Source organism: Gymnoscopelus braueri (assembly GCF_963280865.1).
Source record: "Gymnoscopelus braueri genome assembly, chromosome: 12".
NCBI lineage: Eukaryota > Metazoa > Chordata > Actinopteri > Myctophiformes > Myctophidae > Gymnoscopelus > Gymnoscopelus braueri.
Window position 1 is genome coordinate 38,105,817 of NC_137614.1, and position 21,743 is coordinate 38,127,559.

The 21,743-nt window shown below is 41.6% G+C and overlaps 3 protein-coding genes across 3 annotated transcripts in view; 2 read left to right on the forward strand and 1 right to left on the reverse strand.

Annotated features, from left to right (window-relative positions):
• chchd6a (coiled-coil-helix-coiled-coil-helix domain containing 6a) overlaps positions 1-2,307 on the forward strand; it is a 107,012-nt gene extending 104,705 nt beyond the window's left edge. The window contains exon 9 of the mRNA XM_080444359.1: positions 1,495-2,307. Coding sequence (XP_080300485.1) covers positions 1,495-1,518 — 24 coding nt within the window. The 3' untranslated portion in view covers positions 1,519-2,307. The remainder of the gene's footprint in view (positions 1-1,494) is intronic.
• Positions 1-21,743, forward strand: part of LOC308096864 (solute carrier family 41 member 3-like) — a 511,014-nt gene that overhangs the window by 220,509 nt on the left and 268,762 nt on the right. The gene's annotated exons all lie outside the window — the stretch shown is intronic.
• LOC308096545 (E3 ubiquitin-protein ligase TRIM35-like) lies at positions 17,839-18,840 on the reverse strand (the record flags this gene model as incomplete). Its single annotated transcript, XM_080443962.1, has 1 exon — positions 17,839-18,840. The coding sequence occupies one exon, from the start codon at positions 18,838-18,840 to the stop codon at positions 17,839-17,841; it is 1,002 nt and encodes a 333-aa protein (XP_080300088.1).

Here is a 21,743-nt window from a genome sequence, read left to right on the forward strand (position 1 = left end):
GACAAGCTTAATACACACATAAAGAATATATACAGTATTTTACAGTGGACACATGACGTGACCAGAAGATATGGAACAAGGACAAGAACAGAATGAATAGGAATAGAACATACATCTTGTATCACTGTGCACAGACATCAGTCTCTCTGATAAAGTAGTTGATGGTCATCGTATCACGGATATCAATATGCTTACGTAGATGCACATGTGTGTACTGGGTCAAGCAGATGAAGGTCATAAATCATGACGGGTTCATGTGGTAAGATGTACAGTAAGCCTACATCCTTTCTCACATGTAGTTGACTTACGTTCGAAGAATTTCAAGTGATGGGAAAGGGATTTAGATTTATTATAGATTTATACCAGGACCATACATTTTGTGCTACAGCCCTGGCTGCTGCTGGCTTCTGGCTCAACCCGGGCCACGAAATAACAGACTCATCGCCGCAAATAAGGCCAGAAAAACTGTGGCTGATTGTTACCTTTCTAGACAAGCGGTGATTAAATGTACCTCTGAAGTGTCTTGATGAAGTAGCCTAAGTGTTCTGCAGGCAGTGAAGAGGCTGGAACAGACCCGAGAAGTCGCGCAGCCCACCTCTTCTCAATTAACTCACATAATCACTGTTATTACGGCCCTGTGACCTTTCACTGCGCGAGTGCGCATGCGCACACACAGACACTCATGCATTATGAACACACGTTCCTACTTTCAACGCACATGCACACACTTTTTCAGGTTTTCACACAAACACACACTCACGCGTGCGTTATAAAAACATGGTCCTACTTTCAACACACATGCACACACTTTTGTGCACAAGTACAATTTTGAGGCATATTCCAATTTCCAATACTTTTACTCTTTACTTTTACAAATTATTTTTTATTTTATTTTACAATATTTGAAAACTTTAGTTACTATTTACATTATAAAACATACTTTAACCATTCTAGCCCTATTTTATAAATAGGATATAGATCTACAAGCTCACAACGTGTCACGATGCTAATATTATATTTTCAAATATGTTAGTACTTTTACCTTTGGTACTTTAAGTATATTTTGATGCCAATACTTTTGTACTTTTACTTGAGTAAGTTTTGAATTCTGGACTTTTACTTGTAACTTGTAAGTATTTCTATATTGCAGTATTGGTACTTTTACTTAAGTAAAACATTTGAGGGCTTTTTCCACCACTGGGTTTCGCACACAGATTATAAAAACCTGCTCATACTTTCCAACACACATGCACACACTTTGATAGTTTTCAGACACACACACACGCACACTCACACACACACACACACACACACACACACACACACACACACACACACACACACACACACACGCGCGCACGCACACACACAGGCAGATGCCCAAACATGCTCCTGGTACTTACTGTCACGCCATCACAAAGGTCAGCAGGCGTAGCAGACAGAGCAGTGTGTGTGACGGCATTTAATCCTCTTCTCTGTGTTTTTTTCCCTCAGAACCTGCTGGTCAACCACGGATGAAGAGCAGAGAGGGATGACCGGCGTGCCAGGAAGAGGAGGCGCTCCCCTTATCTACCTGGCGGCACTACAAACAGCCATTCCTGTTTTGGCTTGATATGCTTACATAGAGGCATAGGGTTGATTTACTGTTAGCATGCCTATATCTTTTTTTAACATTTTTTTTACTTTTATGTTTTTTATTTAGTGCTTTCATATCATATCTATTTATCAGTGCTTTCTCTCATTTGGAGTCGTAGTCCATTTATGTACTGTATGACGCACAGCTCCAACGGCAGCAGGTAGACTATTGAAGGAAGAGAAACGTGTGTGTTTATGCCTGATTGATAGTTAGTTAACCGTGGGTGACGCGCACCGAAAATAGCTGATCTACAAGCTCACAATGTGTCGCGCTGCAATTTCTTGTGAGCACTCACAGCTAGGTATAAGTCAAGCCTTAGATTCAGGGGTTTGGCTCAGTGCACTTTTATTTCAGCCATTTACAGAGGAAACGGCTTCATCCAAGTCATTTCTCAGTAGACTACAAGACATTTTGCTCATTTAATATTTTGACAACAACAGGTGTGTTTTAGTGTTGGCTGATAGTTTCACAGACAGTGAAAGGGCATTGACCTTGATTTGATATCAGACTGATATAGAATGATTGATGATGATTGAGTTGACTGATTGACTTTTTATTGCTTTGACTTAGTCAAATCTCAATATGTTTTTAAACGGCAGGTTTAGACTCAGGTAATCCTGTGTGTATTTCATTTGATCAGAGTTCTATTGTTTGTATGATTTTTATTAAACTATTCATATGCAGGTAACAGTCTGGCTGTGTCTCTCTTTTCATGAATGGTAAATGCTGCATTATATAGAGCCTTTATCAAAAGTGCTTTATAAAGTGTATCACATAAACCATTCACGTGTGTGTGTGTACTGTATGTGTGTATGCGTGTGTGTGTGTGTGTGTGTGTGTGAGAGAGAGAGAGAGAGAGAGAGACATGAAGGTACACAAAGTATAGTATGATCTATGACACCATGGGAGCTGTCTCAGTATGGTCTTATATTCTTTGTATTTTACATTTTGATAAATGTATGTGTTATGCAGTCACCTTGCCAGCTTGACACAGATGATACAGCTTTGAATGAAATTGGACATTATTATTACAACATAAACACCACTGGATTCAAAGGTGGATTATGAAAAGTAATTGAAGACGGGGACACTAACCTTCACCCACAGAGAAGCCATTGCTGCTATAGTGGAATTCAATGGAGCCACAATGAAGCGCGTCTCTGAAATGCCATGTAGGTCATGATGCACAATTTGAGCTTATAGACCGACAATTTCTGCTACTTTTGCACAACACTGACATACGACGTAGTATAAACGAAGTATAAAATAGGGAGAATAGATGGATAATATATTTATTAAGAAAATGAAACGTAAAAAGATGATTCTGTGTGTGGAGACCAAACCCCCAGAACCCAATGGTTGCATTGAAGCGCATTGGACATGCTGGCCATTCATGGGTACTGCAGCTCAAAACGGCTGGGGGGGCGACTAACACGAACGAGCGAAAACGGTTTCGAACCAATGGGCTCGACTCACGAGCTTGCGCACGGGGCTGTGACGCAAAACGTGTCACAGAAGACCCAAATAGGCCTCGCCCATCACCTTTCACAACCCAGAAGAAGGGGTGATTTCGGCCCAATACGCTGGGTCTGGGTGAGCAATTCAATGCAAGTGGATGGGCCAGGATTTCCGGTGCCCTCTCTATTATTTTTAACTCTATGGTGGAGAGGCAAGGTTTCTGCCCAAAAACTATTTCAAATTGCAGGACTTCACCAGGAATCAAACCCACACAGTGGTGAATGAGTGCTTCTATCTACACCAGTGGCTCTCAAACCTTTTCATGTCAAGGACCCCCAAATGAATATGTATTTAGCCGCGGACCCCCATCTGAAAAGATTGTGTGCCAGGACCCCCCATACAAGATTTGTGTTGTTAAAATGTTTTTAAAATATTTTTTAATAATTCAAATATTTTCAAGATCTTTTGAAAATATGAGCTTGCAGATGCTATATTAACTAACTTACCTGGGGACCCCTCTCTGAGAACCATTGCTGTACACTGCACCAGACTTTGAGAAACCCAGTGAGACATGTCAATCAGTTCCCCTAAGGACAGCAAACTTTTCCCCTCTTCTTTGATAGCTTTGTGAATTATTTATGTAATTTTCATCAGCATTGATACGTTGCTTTATTCAAAGTTTTCTTCTTTTCTTTTCTTTTTTTTTTTACTGCTTTTCAACAAGTTCGACTTGCTTTTCCCCACACCGAAGGTAATTCTCTCCAATCCCCTTTTTAAATTCCAATCCTTTTTAAATTCCTCTGCAGGCTCTGACTAATTGGTTCCAAGTGAACCACAGATAGGTTGGCAATTCTCCTTCTGTGCTGCACGTGCTTAAGTGTGAATACAGTGTGCATACCCACATGCACGTGTGCGTGCAGTGCACACACACTGACACGGACATGTTAGCAAGTTTGCATCCAATCTTACTAAAAGAAATGACACGGGGGTGGTGTGGGGGTGTGGTGCGGTCACGCAGATGTTGCCACAGCAACGGTATGCGAGCGGGGGATGAAAGAGAGCGAGTCGGCAGCAGGTGGATAAGGTTGGGGGGTGGGGGGGCTTAGGGTGCTGGTAGCTCAGCCAGTCGGTGCACACTGACCATATCGCCGTTGTCGGGCAGAAACCTTGTATCTCAGGTATCTCAGTATGTAATTTTTTTTTGGGGGCAAATTCATGTCCTAAGTTGTCACACTAGAGTGTCACACAGAAGTAGAAAAAATAGCCATTTTTTGTGAAGAAAAAAAGTGAAATTGGTTAAGTCCGTCTGTGGGTTTTATAAATATTGAATGTATGTGCTTAACATTACAGTGTATCCATCGGAACACAGGTTATTTTTTCCTGATTATTTTTTTCCTTATTATTTCCTAAAAAGTAACAGTTTTGGACATACAGGGTTTCCACACAACAGTGCCATGAGGTGCAAGGACTCTACAATCCCTCTCTCACAGAGAGAGAGAGAGAATGAGGGAAGGAGAGTTAGAGAGTTGGGGTCGAGCATGACATGTTCAAAGAACTGCATCCACGTCCACGTTCAATGCATTTTGCAATAGGCTCTATGCACAGCAGGCATAGTGTGAAGACATTCACAGGTGTTACTAATGAAGGCTCTGTTCCATTCCGGTCAAACAGAGTCAGGGTGCTGATGTTGTGCATGTTGACTCACTGGAAACACTCTGCTACACCAGTGGGTCTAAAATGTGGGTCCAGGTACCCTCATGGTTCCTTAAGGGGTTTCCAAATGGCCCCTTACGGGTGTGTAACTCTGAGAGTGTACAAATGGAACGGGTCCATTTGGTTCCATTTGTACACTCAGAGTTATGGGGGTCGTGGAAATTGAAATATCTGAGAACCACTGTGCTACACGAAATGGAACAGAGCCTTCATTAGTATCATTGGTAACACCTGTGAAGGAGGTGATAATATGGCTGCTGACTGTGCATAGAGCCTATTGCAACATGTCACCAATCACATTTGAAAAGAGCCAAGACTCAATAAGCCAGCTCTCTGCTCGTGCTCATGTGTTTTTGCCTGATTTACTGTATACCTGGTGGCACCAAAATGTGCCAATGTGCAAGCTCACAACGCGGTAGACATGTTGACACATCTGTTGACCACATACGTGTGTGTGTGTGTGTGTGTGTGTGTTCAGTGTGTGTGTGTGTGTGTGTGTGTGTGTGTGTGTGTGTGTGTGTGTTCAGTGTGTGTGTGTGTGTGTGTGTGTGTGTGTTCAGTGTGTGTGTGTGTGTGTGTGTGTGTGTGTGTGTGTGTGTGTGGGCCTCAAACACACAAAATTAGAAGCTACAGTATGCTGCTTGAATCCTCCACTGTAGATCCGGCTTGGACATACGTCCATAGTATACCAAGGGTCCAGCATCCGCCTTTGAAATTGAGTCTATATAGGAAGTGACGGTTCATATGAATGGCCTGTAGTCGCTAGTTTAAAGTCTTCTTTCAATCACCATGATATGTGTTTTTGTAAATTATGGTCCCATTGTTTTTAAAATGGATGATACAGTAGGGTGTGCTCTAGGAGGGGCGTGGCTAACTTGTGATGCTTTGATTGACAAGCTAAACAACCAATAGCATTCATTCCCCACCCCCGCTCTGGTCCCAACCAAAAGCATTCATTTCTGGTTGCTTAGGATATGACGTGATATAGAAAGATGGCGGATTTGAAATAGCTGAAAAATACTTCATTTACGGTCTGTAGAGTCTATGGGCGTAACGCTGTCCATTCTTTTTTACAGTCTACGGTCCATATGAACACAACTGGTCCTGTTTAGTGGAGGGCTGATCTTTGTCACTGTGTCACAGCACCTCCTACAGGCTGGGCCACCTCCTGTCAGCCTGTCAGGAGGAGTAGGGTGGAGGTGCTACGTCCTCCCGGAGGAGGCTGGCAGGTGAGCCACTATAGGGAAGCAGCGATAAGACTGCACAGGAATGGTGTGGGGGCTACATTGGTAGCAAAAGGGGGTAAAATAATTGGCAACTTTACATTTAAGGGGGGCGGGTGGAGCTATGCAGTTCTGGACAAGCTGTGTAAGTGGGAATGCACTCCACCTGTTTTTCCCTTCGCTTCACGAGTGCTTCATGGAGAAAAACAGCGTGGTCGTGCCATGTGTGAAAAGTCTACCAGCTGAACATCTCTACCAGCTCACGGAGCAGCTATGAAAATATTTCCCACCTATGGACACATGTCAGACGTGGATTAGCACCCCATTTGAAGCGTTCCTCCCTGTCGCACAGCTGTCACGTTAGGAGCAGGAGCAGCTGATTGACCTGTCATCATGGTGACGCGCCGCAGTTGCAGTTCACACAAAAGCCACTTGTGGATTTTTTTTTGGACAGAGGCAATGACAGCAAACCCAGTCCTGGCAAAGCAATTCTTGAGGGCTTTGATGCCCCTCGCCCCAGCATATCTACAGTATGTGAGGCTGCTCTGCTCTGACAGCAGCGAAGACTAAATATCGGCAAAGACTGGATGCTATTGAGGAAGATTTGAGGCTTAAACTGTCTTCAGTTGCACCAAAACATTGGAGATTTGTGTGCAAAGATGCAGGCCAACCTGTCACATCAATATGGATACGTATTTGGCTACTGGTATTATTGCTACCACTGTAGGTTACTGGCTATCTCTCTCTCTCTCTCTCTCTCTCTCTCTCTCTCTCTCTCTCTCTCTCTCTCTCTCTCTTCAGATGCAGGCAGTGGCAGGCAGTTTCACAATGCAGACCTGGAGAAACCATATTTAAACATTAATAACAGCTCTGCAGATGCTCCCTTCTCCAAATGGATCCTCTTTTCGTCCATGTTATGTGTTTCTGAACCTATGCATGTGCCTTTCTCATTTTTGTTCTTTACGTGACGGAACGTGTAAATGGCAAATGGTTCTCTTTCTCCAAAGCACTTTACATTGAACTTTACACGTTGCATTTATAATATATAGCACGTTCATAGTCTCAACGACTCGAATGCACTTTAGTTACACACACACACACACACACACACACACACACACACACACACACACACACACACACACACACACACACCACAGCGGTGGCACACGTTACACATTACGTGTTCTTCTAATCTAAGCGGTTCAGATTCAGACACTAACGGCAGAGGAAACCATTCAATGCACCGACCTCATCATCAGGAGCGTGTGAGAGAGTCCTGGAAGGCTGTAACGGCCCTTATAACCACTTAAACCCTATACGGTTGTATGCTAGTGTCTTTTCTGTTTTATGTTATTGTGGGGGAAAGCTTTTGCTGAAATTAGCCGATCGACAAGCTCACAACGCGAAAGCTTTCCACACAATACGGACGTTGAGGTTGAGCAGAGGTTCTCAAAGTGGGGACCAGAGGACTCTCTGTAGTTGATTGGTGGGATTCCAAACAGATCCTTACAGGTCTGAAACTCTGAGAGAGCACAAATTGTACACTCTCAGAGTTATGGGGGTCCTTGAAATAAGGTTTTAGAACCACTGCCTTAAAGAGCAAAGTAGAGTATATTTGTTGATCAAGAGAAAACAGAAACCTACAATGGTAAAATGGTACAACCTCATAGTGTCAGGCTGCCTCAGAGCTCTTCTGTGTCGAGCGTCTACTATTCTAAAACAAAGACACATGACCACATGACCATGAAGCTAAACCACTGATAAACCTCCATTAAATGCTCATATTCTGCCTTACACATTCTCTAAAACTCTCACAGAAACACGTCGGTTAACTTCAGGAAGAATATTGGTTTCAACTTTTCACCTTTTCGAAATGTTCAGCTTGCAGCGCGTTTTACACGCGTGCCGACAGACACCCACGACGCCCGCAACCCAACAAATATGAGCCAGGTTTAATGATGGCATTAAAACAGGAGCAAAGAGGCGAAGCATCCGGGCGGCGGCAGCAGACTGACGCCCCAATCTGTCCCTTTATTTTCTACATGGGCCCTGTGAAGGCTTGTGTAAAATGTGACTCTTCTGTCCTCACGCACGCTCCCCGCACGCCTCGAGGGAAATCAGTGAGTCTGGTTGAGTTACCACTCCAGCCCCCCCCCCCACCCACCCCCCTCCTTCCATCAGATTATCAGAAACATTTACATCTGTGAGTCTGTGCACGTCTAACGTGAACGCACACACAAGCACACGCGCGCACACACGCACACACACACGCACACACACACACACACAGCTTTCTGAATACATCCAATACACCACACTCTTGTGCCAAGCCAATGTTCATACTGTGTGTGTGTGTGTATGCGTGTGTGTGTGTGTGCGTGTGTGTGCGTGTGTGTGTGCGTGTGCGTACGCTTTACAGAGTGCTTCCTCACCACATTACACATCTGACAAAAGACTTCCACCTGTCTAAATCCACTAGAGCACAGGGATGTGAGAGAGAGGGGGGTCGTGAGCCACTTGGAAAGAGAGAGAGAGAGAGAGAGAGAGAGAGAGAGAGCAGACAGCCTGCTTAACCTCTGTCATTTGAGGAAACCAGAGAAAGTGGAGGGAGAGAGAGAGAGAGAACCCTTTAATCCCTGTGTAGTAGCCTGGATTAGCCCAGCGATTTATCACTATAGCTCACTCCTTTATCCACCACTCATTGTCCTCTCTCTCTCTCTCTCTCTCTCTCTCTCTCTCTCTCTCTCTCTCTCTCTCTCTCTCTCTCTCTCTCTCTCTCTCTCTCTCTCCCCGAGTGGCTCTGCATTAGCCAGAGACTTGTCTTTATCTTCCTCTTATCGTTCGTTACCCTTTCTGAGGAACAAAGAACTCATTCAAACAGGTCTTAGCTGTGCTAAGATGTGGAAAGGCCAGCTCTAAAATTAAATTGTGTGTGTGTGTGTGTGTGTGTGTGTGTGTGTGTGTGTGTGTGTGTGTGTGTGTGTGTGTGTGTGTGTGTGTGTGTGTGTGTGTGTGTGTGTGTGTGTGTGTGTGTGTGTGTTCAGGACTAAAAGAAAAAGAGGGAAAAAAGCATCAAATGTGTGCTGTACGAGAGGCGTCGTGCATGGGGGAAATCGTTGCTACCAATTGAAATCATACTCCCTGCGTTCACCATCTCTGGCAATCCAATCACAGTACATTGTTGCCATGACACCTACATCTACCTTGGTCACAAGTTCAATGTTGCAAGTGAATGGAAGTAGGAGTAAGTACACGAATCCTCCATAAGACTCAATATAATGGAAACATCTCCCCAGCCTGTGGTGATGAAACTAGAGGTAATAAAACTGTATTTATGATGTAGCTATCACTAAAATACAACGCCTGTTTCGCTAATTCTCACATACCGGCCTTCATAACATGGATAATAAAATGGAGTTTTAAGTTTGTAACTTCCCAGAATCACACACATGGAGATCTGTGTGTTGGACATATACTGCAACAACAAGGCTATCTGCTGAAAGAGCTGAACAACAATGACGAAACCATGAGAGAGCTGGAGCCAAAAACATCACTCCTGTTGGACAGTGGAAGAGGACGACGATGGTCAGGTCCTAGGATTTTTGGAATCCCAATGGGAAACTTTAACCCATTAAGACGTGAGATATGATTCTACAAATGTCTTCTAAATCCTAACAGTTTTCTGAAAAACCTAAGTTGCTATATCAGTGGTGCTCAAACTTTTTCGTGTCAAGGACCCTAAAAATTTGATGTATTTGGCTCAAATCTCAAAATATGTTGTTCCAAGGACCCCTAGAAGCAAAGATTTGAGTAAAAAAATGATTCAAAGATTTTCACAAATGTTCAATGTAAAAATAAAAATAAAGCAGATCTACTACTTGTATATCTGCTATTTTTGAATTGCCAAAGTATAAAATAATGGCTATAGCTAAAATCTAAAAAAACAACATGGCTGGTTTCAGTGTCTGGCTGGACTGACGATATCTAAATCAGTGTTTCTCAAACGTTTTCATTTCAAGGACCCCCTGGTTTGATATGCATTATGCCACGGACCCCCCCAGTTGATACTTTGTTTTAAATCTCTGGGACACCAATCTATACACTGTAAAATCCTCAGGGCTAATTTAACTCTGACAGTGTACGAATGTAACCAAATGAACCCATTTGGTTACATTTGTACAATGTCGGAGTAACAGACCCATAAAGGGTCCATGTGGTTCCTAACTATCAACCATTTAGCCTCGAGGACCTCTGGGATCCCCGGACCCCACTTTGAGAACCATCGATCTAAATCAGTGGTTTTCAATCTTTTTCATACCCCTAAATTGACATACATTTGGCCGCGGACCCCCATCTCAAAATGTTTTGTGCCAGGGACCCCCAGAAGCAAAGATTTGAGTTAAAAATAATAATATATATATTCAAAAATATGCACACATTTTCAAGATAAAAACAAAATAGCAGATTGACTAGCTCATAAGCTTGTATATCTGCTATTTTTGAATAGCCAAAGCTTAGTGGTTAAAATGATTGTGACGCTATGTTAACTAATTTAGCTGGGGACCTCCTGGTACCCCCACCCCCAAGGACCACTGGTGGTCCCCGGACCACTGGTTGAGAACCATTGATCTAAATGAACTCCACAGCACAAGTTCTATAGACCATATTCACACGGCGGCCATATTGGAATTTAACATTGAAAGTGCCGCCACCCGGGGTGGCTACTTTCATTGACTTGATAGAAACATGGCCGCCGTGTGAATATGGTCTATTAGACCTGTTGTGCACTCGGCGGCGCTGGCCTTGGTGCTGAAACGGTGAGCGTCACTGATGCTGTAATCCCAGACCAGGCACATCTTCGTATAGAGACAGCTTTCAATCGACGCCGAAGCCAAGCTTTTTAGCCCTTAAACAAAAACTGGCAACCAAAACAATGTTGAGTTTAATGATTCAGGGGGAGCTGACATGCCTTTTCCCTTTCCATGTTCAGCAAAGCTGCCATTGGATAGGATGTTTTGTCTCTATATGCTGCTGAAGTCATGGTGGGTGGCAGTCAGTGTGGTGTAAAGTAACTAAGTACATTTACTCAAGTACTGGACTGTACAATTTTGAGGTGTTTTTTTTACTTTACTGGAGTATTTTCAATTTTCAGTACTTTCACTTCTACTCCACTACATCTCAGAGGCAAATATTGTACTTTTACTCCACTACAATTATTTAAAAACTTGAGTTACTAGTTACTTTGTGGATATAAATAATCATATTATAAAACATATATGAACCACTTCAGCCCTATTTTATACATAGGATGCTATTTTCAAACATTTTAGTGCTTTTACTTTAGAGACTTTAAAGGAGTAGTTCACCCAAAAAATGACTTATTTTCTATCAATTGCACTCCCCATGAAGCCTTGAATCCATGTTTTTTTTGTTTTTTGTGGTATTCCTAAGCCAATAATTTGATTCCCGTCTCCTATCGGCTAATGTATCGGTAGGAGACACAAAGTAGATTATTTGTGTCTCCTACCGGATACACACCCGGTCATCAAATTAATGGCTTAGGAATGCCACAAAAATAAATCCATGAATTCAAGGCTTCATGGGGTGTGCAATTGATAGAAAATATGTCATTTTTTGGGTGAACTCCTCCTTTAAGTACATTTTGATACCAATACATGTACTTTTAGTAACATTTTGAACACAGGCCTTTTACTTATAACAGAGTATTTTTATATTGTGGTATTGCTACTTTCACTTAAGTAAAATATGTGAGTACTTCTTCCACCACCGGTGGCAGTTCCTTCTGATGAAATAATGTTGATATGGTACCCCGGCAGTCATGAACCACAGTGCTTAATGCAATCTCCTGTGCAAGTAATTGAATCAATGTCTCACATTGTCAACAGTTGTAATGTATACAAGGGATTATACAGTATCTAGCCAGCCATGATCGAATTGTAGACCTAAGCTAAATAAATAGTCTTTTCAGAGCTCGAAGATTAGTTTAAATATGCCCGTCTCAAAAGCAACTGTAATACAAATCAGCTACCTTCCATTAAAAAGCGGATCACCTTGTACTGCTATTCATGAATCCTGTAACACAACCTGATATGGGCACATCATAACAAAAAGGCTGGGTTTGGACACTGCAGGCGGAAATCTGCTGGGGCACATGATAGCCCTAGAATGTCTGTGATCTTACATACATTTCAAGTATTCCAAATACACAGTCATAGATCTCTCTCGGTCCGCCACTGTGTAGTGCCCATCTGCGCGGCCATAAAAGTGCTCTAAACTCCGTCTGTACTCACCCAATAATTAATTCCTAAGACGTCTAGTCATATTTTGTCCTCTACTTTCATATCCATGTGAAAGTTCTGCCAGAAAACGTGTGTTTAGTCAAATATCTCCACTTTTTCACGAGCTGCACACGGACGAGTTCTGTGCGACGCGAGGGGCCAGGAATGATTGCAGCACTGAATATACGTAACTTCCATAAGGACGCACAAATGTTTGGGACACACAATTGACAGGTGCTTGTGATTGGTGCGGGGTAATGAATCATCACCTGCCAATTGTGTGTCCCAAACATTTGTGCGTCCTTATGGAAGTTACGTATATTCAGTGCTGCAATCATTCCTGGCCCCTCGCGTCGCACAGAACTCGTCCGTGTGCAGCTCGTGAATAAGTGGAGATATTTGACTAAACACACGTTTTCTGGCAGAACTTTCACATGGATATGAAAGTAGAGGACAAAATATGACTAGACGTCTTAGGAATTAATTATTGGGTGAGTACAGACGGAGTTTAGAGCACTTTTATGGCCGCGCAGATGGGCACTACACAGTGGCGGACCGAGAGAGATCTATGACTGTGTATTTGGAATACTTGAAATGTATGTAAGATCACAGACATTCTAGGGCTAGGGCACATGAGAAAGTGTGACAAGTAGTAAATCAAATATATACACATAGTTCCTATAACTGAAATACTGTTCCCCGCCTTTCAAATTTGAAAATGATCGTGAAGATTTTCTACAACCACATAGGCCATTAATATTGGCCATATGTTAACCACGTAAACTTGTGTGTTCTGCTGTTTTCCCTTCCCCCTGTGTGTCTGTTGTGCGTGCGTGCGTGCGTGCGTGTGTGCCTGGGTGTGGCATTCCAATTACCATGATGCTGCTGTGGAGTTACCTGCACAGCTGTGGTTCATCTCCTCATCAAGCCCAGAAGTTAAATGCCCTGGTTCTTCACCTTAGCCCTGTTTAGTTATTTCAGTTGCCTATGGCTACTAAGCTGTGCCGCTGCTCCTCAGTTTTTGACCACATTTGTGTTTGTTTGAGCTTTTATTCCTAACTCCGTGTCTCTCTGTGCCTCTGAGCCATTCCCAGTGACACTCCACGTCTGCCTGCCTGCCTGCCTGCCAGCCTGCCTTGCTTCGTTTTTTGCTAAAACAAACTGTTCAACTTATTCAGAATTTTTGTTCACACTACAAAGTTCTGCTGAAATTTAAATTCAGTTTTTGAATTTGGTTAAATAATATTAAAGACTGACTGAATGTTCCTTCTACCTTTCTGCTTTTGGGCCCAAAACACAACTACCCTTGTCACACCGCGCATCTTGTAGATGAGTGCTTGTAGGCTATTTGTCATACAAGTATATACTGTACAATATTGCTTAGCCTAAGTGGTAAAAATAAATGCCCCTCTGTTTTTTACAAATCAAACCCTGACCATAATGACCTCCATAACAACCTGACAAACTCCCCCAGTTGCATCAGGTTTGCATCAGGTCTGTGTGTGTGTGTGTTAAAACGGGAACTTGTGAACTAATTTTAATCTACCAATAGAGGCTTAAAGCTACAATCAGTACCCTTTATATCCTGACCCGGATTCGAGGCTGGTACTGAGAGACCAAACATCTACCGCTCAATAAGAGGGAATCCCCACTTGGCCAGGGGAGATATTGGGCTTATAAGCTTCAGATGGTGCTACTTGTCAGCGAGTAGGTGTCCTCCCCAACACCAGGGTCTAAATGTCTCAATGGAAAGGTAGGGAGACTGGCTTCAACCACAGCAGATGTCAGCCAGTTCCATATTTTCTCACTCTTCTTCGTTGTGTTTTACCACACGGAAGTCTCAGCCCAAAAATGTGGAACCGGCTGACTAAGAAAACGATTTTAACGCTTGTTTCAATCCGTCGCTTAAATGTTCTTTTCTGCTAAAATTGCAAACATCTGAGAGCAGGGAGGACTACCTTAAACCTAAACATCGGTGCTGTTGGCCACCGTTCGGTATTTAGTTTTAGTCATAGTCTTTTGAATAAAATTCCATTTAGTTTTAGTCATATTTTAATCATCTGACATGTTTTAGTTTTTGTCTAGTTTTAGTCGACTAAATATCATACGATTTTAGTCGACTAAATCTACAGTTGATATAGTCGACTAAAATGTATTCTGGCGGTGCGTTGATGGCGTGGTAACGGCGGATTTTACACTTGGTTGCATGCTGAAAATAGCCGATCTACAAGCTCACAACGCGTCGCGCTGCGACGCGTTGTGAGCTTGTAGATCGGCTATTTTCAGAGCGCAACACCCGAGCGAAACCAAACATAAAATGACTTGTCTTTCAGTATGACTGGATCTCTTCTCCACTAGTCACTCCCAAACATTTTTGTCTAGTTTTTATTTGTTGACGAAATTGTCAATATATTTAGTCTTAGTTTTAGTCATGGCTTAGTTTTTATTTAGTTTTTGTCAGTGAAAAAAGACCAACATTTTTCCTAATAGTTTTAGTCGATGAAATCAACACTATTTGGCATGAACACTATCTACTGAATGGACTTTGAACATGCAGTATACAAACTTAAGCACTGCGATAGTTTGGCAAGGATTGCAACACATTGTGAGCTTGTACATCAGCTATTATGGAAATTATTTAGAGCATTTTGGTGGTTAAGTGATTAAATATACCGGTGCATGCTCAGAGTTAGTGCTGCACATCGCATGCTGTGTAGATCGTATAACTAGGCTTCTAAGACCCTGTTCCTTGATGTAGCGATCACACACTTAATTATGTCAGTGATTAGTTTGTTACTAATGTTGTAAATGAGTCTTAAGATAGACAGGAAGGACCCCGTGGGAGAAGCGGAGGGAGGCATTCACCCTGCTTGTCTAAATGTGTGTGGGTTGATGTAATTAGAGCTAAGCCGTAGGAGGAAAAAAACAGAAACCAGGGAAAAAAAGAAAAATAAATAACACACGTTTCAAGCCTAACTAGAGGTTGCCGTGGCAACAGGCCAGTGAGTTGCAAAGGTGTAAAAAGAAAAAAGAAAAAAGAAAGAAAGAAAGAAAGAAAGAAAGAAAACATCTTTAAACCCACAGATGCCAGAGTCACGGCCAAAGACATTTATTAAGCAGCTCCACCTTTATCTGTCCTGTTTGTTAAAGCTGCAATAGAGTATAGAAATGTTTATGATCTGTTGAAAATTAAGGAACCTACTATAGGTATATTATTATTATATTGTTCTTGTTATTATTATTATAATTTTCTTTACACCAAAAACAATGTAATGGCTTTTGTGAATATCATTGCTAAAACTTGATTAGATAGATAGATGTCTCAGCCCACATGGACTTACAGGACACAACATATAAATCATTACATCATTGCATAGGTGTACAATATAGAACAAAATAAAAACTCTACTTCAAACATACAGAACATTCTGTCTTTTTTCCCCAAGCCTTACACACGAAATCTGCCAAAAATAAAATACCTTTCCTAAAACACGATTCAAGTCTTTCATAATTATTTAACCAAAGAAAGTTAACACAAATAGACGACATTTTACAAAATAATAAATGTCTCATCATATAATGGGCAGTAAAACAAACAAAACAAAAACTCACAAACAAACAAACAAACTTATTACAACTGTAGGCTATTTCTTTTTAAGAATGCATTGGTGGAAATTAACTAAGCACAGTAAATGTACTCAGGCACTGTACTTTTTTTAAATCAAGCACTGTACAATTTTTAGATACTTTTACTTTGAGTATTTAAATGTTTTTCTGCTTTATACATCTACTCCACTACATCTTCGGTCCATATTGGAGCCACACAATGTGGATCCATATTCCTTTTTTTATTTTATTTTTTATCACTTTGGCACTGACATTACCACATGCATGGCTCATTAGCTGCGGAAATACAAATGCAAATACACTACCACGAATGGCTACAATGCTTCTGGACGGGCCAAAAAACATAATTTAAAAGCAGACGTTCTTGTCTCGCTGAGATCAGATATTTATACATTTTAGGTCAGAATTTTAAATGGAACTTTGCGAGGAATATGGTGTTATTAAAACTGATAGTGATACACATTATTTTCAAACATACAGTACATACAGTACATCCATGCATACATACTTTCATACATACATAGTACATACATACATACACACACACACACACACACACACACACACACAGACACGCATAAACCTGCATACAATGATCACCCTTGATCCCCAAGGGGTCAATAAAGGTTGTCTGTCTGTCTGTCTATCTGTCTGGCTGTTCAATTCAACACCCACCAATTCAACACCCACCCTCTTCAACAGTTGATTCAATGTCGCCTAACCTCTAAAATATGTATTTTTCCAAGCAATACACAGTAAATCTTGTACAAGTCCTTTTGGTTCCATCTGTAAACTCTTCAGTTAAATTAATAAAACTTTTCACTTTTTATAATTTTTGTTTTACGATTTTTTCCCCTTTTTTTTTGTTTCTCGCACAGTTTTAGTTTTTATGTTTAATAATGTGTGAAGTGCTTTTTAAAAGTAGCCTACTATATATTTATTTTATTTTATTTTATTTTATTTTATTTTATTTTATTTTATTTTATTTTATTTTATTTTATTTTATTTTATTTTATTTTATTTTATTTTATTTTGTTTTGTTTTGTTTTGTTTTGTTTTGTTTTGTTTTGTTTTGTTTTGTTTTGTTTTGTTTTGTTTTGTTTTATTTTGTTTTGTTTTGTTTTATTTATTCTACTCTACTAATAAGCCGATCTATATACTCACAACGGCTCACATTGCGAGACGTTGTGTGCATGTGGGTCCCGACCCACAGGTTGAGAACCACCGGGTATCCGATGCCAGAGTACTTATAACGTTGTGTCCAGTGGTGGATAGTAACAAACTTTGTTTGTGCTTACTTGAGTACTGTACTTAAGTTATTTTTTTTTAGTATCTGCACTTTACATTTCAAAGACAAATATTGTACTTTTGACTCCACTACATTTCTAGGAAAGGAAAAAGTACTTGAATGAATGAATTAAGCACTTGAGCTGTATTTCAAATATAGTGAAAATAGACGATCTACAATCTCACAACGCGTCGAGATGTGACACGTTGTGAGCTTGTAGATCTGCTATTTTCACTATTCGTTGAACATTTCTGGAAGATCTTTGAATGTTTTTGGAAAATGTCAATACAGAAATGCACTGATATTAAGTATGTTTAAAAGCAAGTACTCCAGCACTAACTCAAATACAAATTTGACAGAGCAACTTTCACTTGTAGTTGAGTAATATTTCACCAGGAGTATCTACAGTATACTTTGACTCAAGTACTGGGGTTGAGTACTTTGTCCACCACTGGATATTGTTTGATTATTATCATTATTATTATTATTATTATTATGATGACACTAGTTCATATTGACTGTCCTTGAACACATCATATGGTTTCTAAAATCTAGTGGTATTCCCTAGATTTTTTGAAAATCTAGCGGTCATCATCCTCTTTGAATTACACTGATCTTCTTTGGTAACATCTTCAGAGGGAGCGTATGACCAGTGTGAATGTATGGAAAGAGTGTCTCTTTGAAAGTGTGCCTGAAGGTGTGTAGGTGTGTGTTGGTATCAGGATCAGAGAAGGACAGCTGTCCTTTGTTCCAGTCCAGCTGGACCCTGATACTCCAGGGTTTCTGTTTCACAGAGAGAACAGTGGCTGGCCCTGGTGGTGAGTTTTGGTATGCTGTGTATGTACCTTCACGGCACCCTATTCTCCAGTATTGACCCCCTTCCTCTCCCTTCCTCTGGAAAGACGCTGGTAACACACCTACATGCCAATATGTATTGTCTCCCACCTCAACATCCCAGCTGTGACTCCCTGAATTAAAGCCCTCAGAACCCACAACATCAGTGTAGAGATCAAACCTCTCTGGGTTGTCAGGAAGCTGCTGTCTCACTCCCCGACCCACACAGGTCAGATCACCAGACAGCATGTACAGTGGATGGGCAGTGTTGGGGTCCAGAATCACAGGACTGTAGGAGACAATGTCCTTCATCTTGTCCCAGACGCTGAAGGCCAGGTTTCCCAAGTGTTTGGCCACATCTATCAGTGCTCCTGAGACCGGCTGTGGGTCCAGCAGTGTGAACTGGACTCTTTCCACCGTGGCCTTGTAATTTTGCAGGAATGAGACGTGTTCAGTTCTCAGCTCTTCCTCTATGGCTCTGATTGTGTTCGAAAGTGTTGATATCTCTCTGTTCAGACCTTCTATATTCTCCTTCATGATCTGACTCTTCTTCAACTCTTCCTCCTTCAGTGCATTAATCCTAGCCTCCTCTTCCTCTTGCAAAAACTGATGAAGCCTCTTAAACTGTTTCTCAATCTCCCTCTCTGTGTTCTGGGTCTGGACCTTAATGTGTTCTGCTGCTTGGTCACAGTTGGTTTTGAATTCATTAAAAACCTTCAGTTTTTCCTGTAAGATCTCAAGTGATTCCTTGGCTGCCATCTTCAGTGACAGTGATAACTTGACCACCTCCTCGGAATCCGTTTTCCGATGCTTCACCTGTATGAAGGACTCACACAGGTTCTTCAGAGCCAGGTTACAGCGTGGATCATCCACTGAAGATATTTTCCAACAAACGGGACATTCTTTTATTCTCTTATGTGTCCACCATTCCTGCAGACACGCTTTACAGAAGCTGTGGCTACATGACAGGATAACAGGATGTTTAAATATATCATAACACACAGGACAGGAAAAATCCTCTTCTGAAAGAGACAACTGGGAAGCCATTGGTCTCAAGATAGGAAATCAGACAGTCAAGTTGGATTAACACTTTTATTTACTTTAACCTAAAAGTCAGAATTCCTTACTATCACTCTGGAAAGACAGTGTGTTCTGTGTTCTTTTTTCAGTTTCTCAGAATATCAACTCAAAGTGGACATCACAATGACGTCATTGCAGTTGGAACACCATATCTCTAACTCATATGCTCTTGCAGTGGACACACGCACCCACACACACACACTCACAGACAGATGTTATTGGGCGGTGAAACCGCCCCTATAAGTGAGGTTTGGATATTTGTACAACAAATCCTACGCTGTGATTGGCCAAAAATTTACCCCGCCTAACCCTGCACCGTGATTGGCCAATCACAGTCTATTCAGGACTGTGATTGGCCAGTGTCACATGACACATGTGCATAGCCCTATATAAGAAACCATAACTTAAAAAAAAACATAAATTAGTTTTTTTTAAAGTTATGGTTTCTTCCATCATAAAGAGTGTTTCAATAAATGTATTTATTTTTTGTACATGATTGGTTGACTACATTCAGTATTGTGATTAGCTAGCAAGACACCGCCTACTTCACACAGGGTGTGATTTTTATTATATTCACAACAGAAATGTGCAGTATCAAATCTGCTACCGAGCCAATCAAACGAAGCTGTGGGAAACTCAACCGGAACATGAAAAGGGTATGCCACCGTCTGGAAACCCGGGACTACTGTGGCTGTGTCTTCATAGTCGTCCCAGTCGAACAGACTCTGGGCCCAATGACAGGCTGAATCCCTCCCTGCATTCTCCACACTGAGCAGTGAAGGTTTGCAGCACAGCCAGGACCAATGGAATGAAGGCGGAGGAGGTCTCTGCTCTAACACCAGAATCACATGTCCCCTCAGCCCATGGTCTCTCTGCTGTTGTATGAACTTGATTCATAATTCAGTCAGTCCTATGCTAGGCCAGATTCAGTGTTGAGTTACTAAGTAACGCATCTCACATATGATTGAAAAGCTCTCAAAAACGCAGATGTGACTTATAGTTATTGGAATGCCTTCCGAGGGCAGCATTCAATTTCATTGGTTCTCGCGCCCGTCCAATCAGAGAGAGCGGGAGGCGGGCCAGGGGCGGGGTTTGGGGACGGAGGCAGGTTTTGAATTTTGCAGCTTTCTGCTCCACTTCTGTTCCTGCTTACAGCCTACTGCTCCTGGGATCATTGGAATTTTAATTTTTTCAGCTCCACTTCAGTTCCTTCTTACAGGCTACTACAAGGTACGACTTTTAAACATTAATATGTTAACTTTTGCTAGCTAATTAAATTTAGCAAGTGCTGCTTTCATTAAGCTAAGGTTTGCTAGCTAACAAACTTAACAAGGTAATAATTTCATTTAGCTAATGTTAGCTACTGTTGCTAGCGACTGTTACCATAGCTAGTCTGCTAATTTAACATGTGAAACTTCTCTGCCTTGAATTGCAGTGTTTTTAATCATTTTCAAACATAGCTACAAGCTATTAAGGCACATTCTGCTGTGAGGGCACAGCTGCTCTGAGAGCAGCATTGAGAAAGTGCCCTGAGAGCAGCACATTAACATTGTTGCATATATTTACCTATAGAAGGCTATAAGCTGCACTGAGACCAGCATTGAGAAAGTGCCCTGAGAGCAGCAAATTAATGTTGTTGTATGTATATCATTTAAGCTGCCCTGAGAGCAGCTTTGAGAAAGTGCCCTGAGAGCAGCAAATTAATGTTGTTGTATGTATATCATTTATTATGCCCTGAGAGCAGCATTGAGAAAGTGCCCTGAGAGCAGCAAGTTAACATTGTTGCATACATATACCTTTAGAAGGCTATAAGCTGCCCTGAGATCAACATTGAGAAACTGCCCTGAGAGCAGCAAATTCCTGCTTTGCTGCTCTGCTGCTCTGATGGCATTTTCTCAATGCTGGTCTCAGGGCAGCTTATAACCCTTTACAGGTATATATGCAACAATGTAATTTGTTGCTCTCAGGGCACTTTCTCAATGCTGCTCTCAGGGCAGCTTAAATGATATACATACAACAACAACATTAATGTTCTGCTCTCAGGGCAGTTTCTCAATGCTGGTCTCAGGGCAGTTTATAGCCTTCTACAGATGCAACAATGTTAATTTGCTGCTCTCAGGGCAGTTTCTCAATGCTGGTCTCAGGGCAGCTTATAGCCTTCTACAGGTATATAGATGCAACAATGTTAATTTGCTGCTCTCAGGGCAGTTTCTCAATGCTGGTCTCAGAGCAGCTTATAGCCTTCTTTCTCGGTGAAACAGAAACCCTGGAGTATCAGGGTCCAGCTGGACTGGAACAGAGGACAGCTGTCCTTCTCTGATCCTGATACTAACACACACCTACACACCTTCACTCACACTTTCAAAGACACACTCTTTCCATACGTTTGCACTGTCTGCATGGTCATACTCTCCCTCTGAAGATGTTACCAAAGAATCAGTGTAATTAAAAGAGGATGATGTCCACTAGATTTTCAAAAAGTCTAGGGAATACCACTAGTTTCTAGTTTCTACCATCTATATATTAGAAACCAACAATATGTGGTACATGCATCTCTATGTGTCCAAAAATTGCTAATGCCA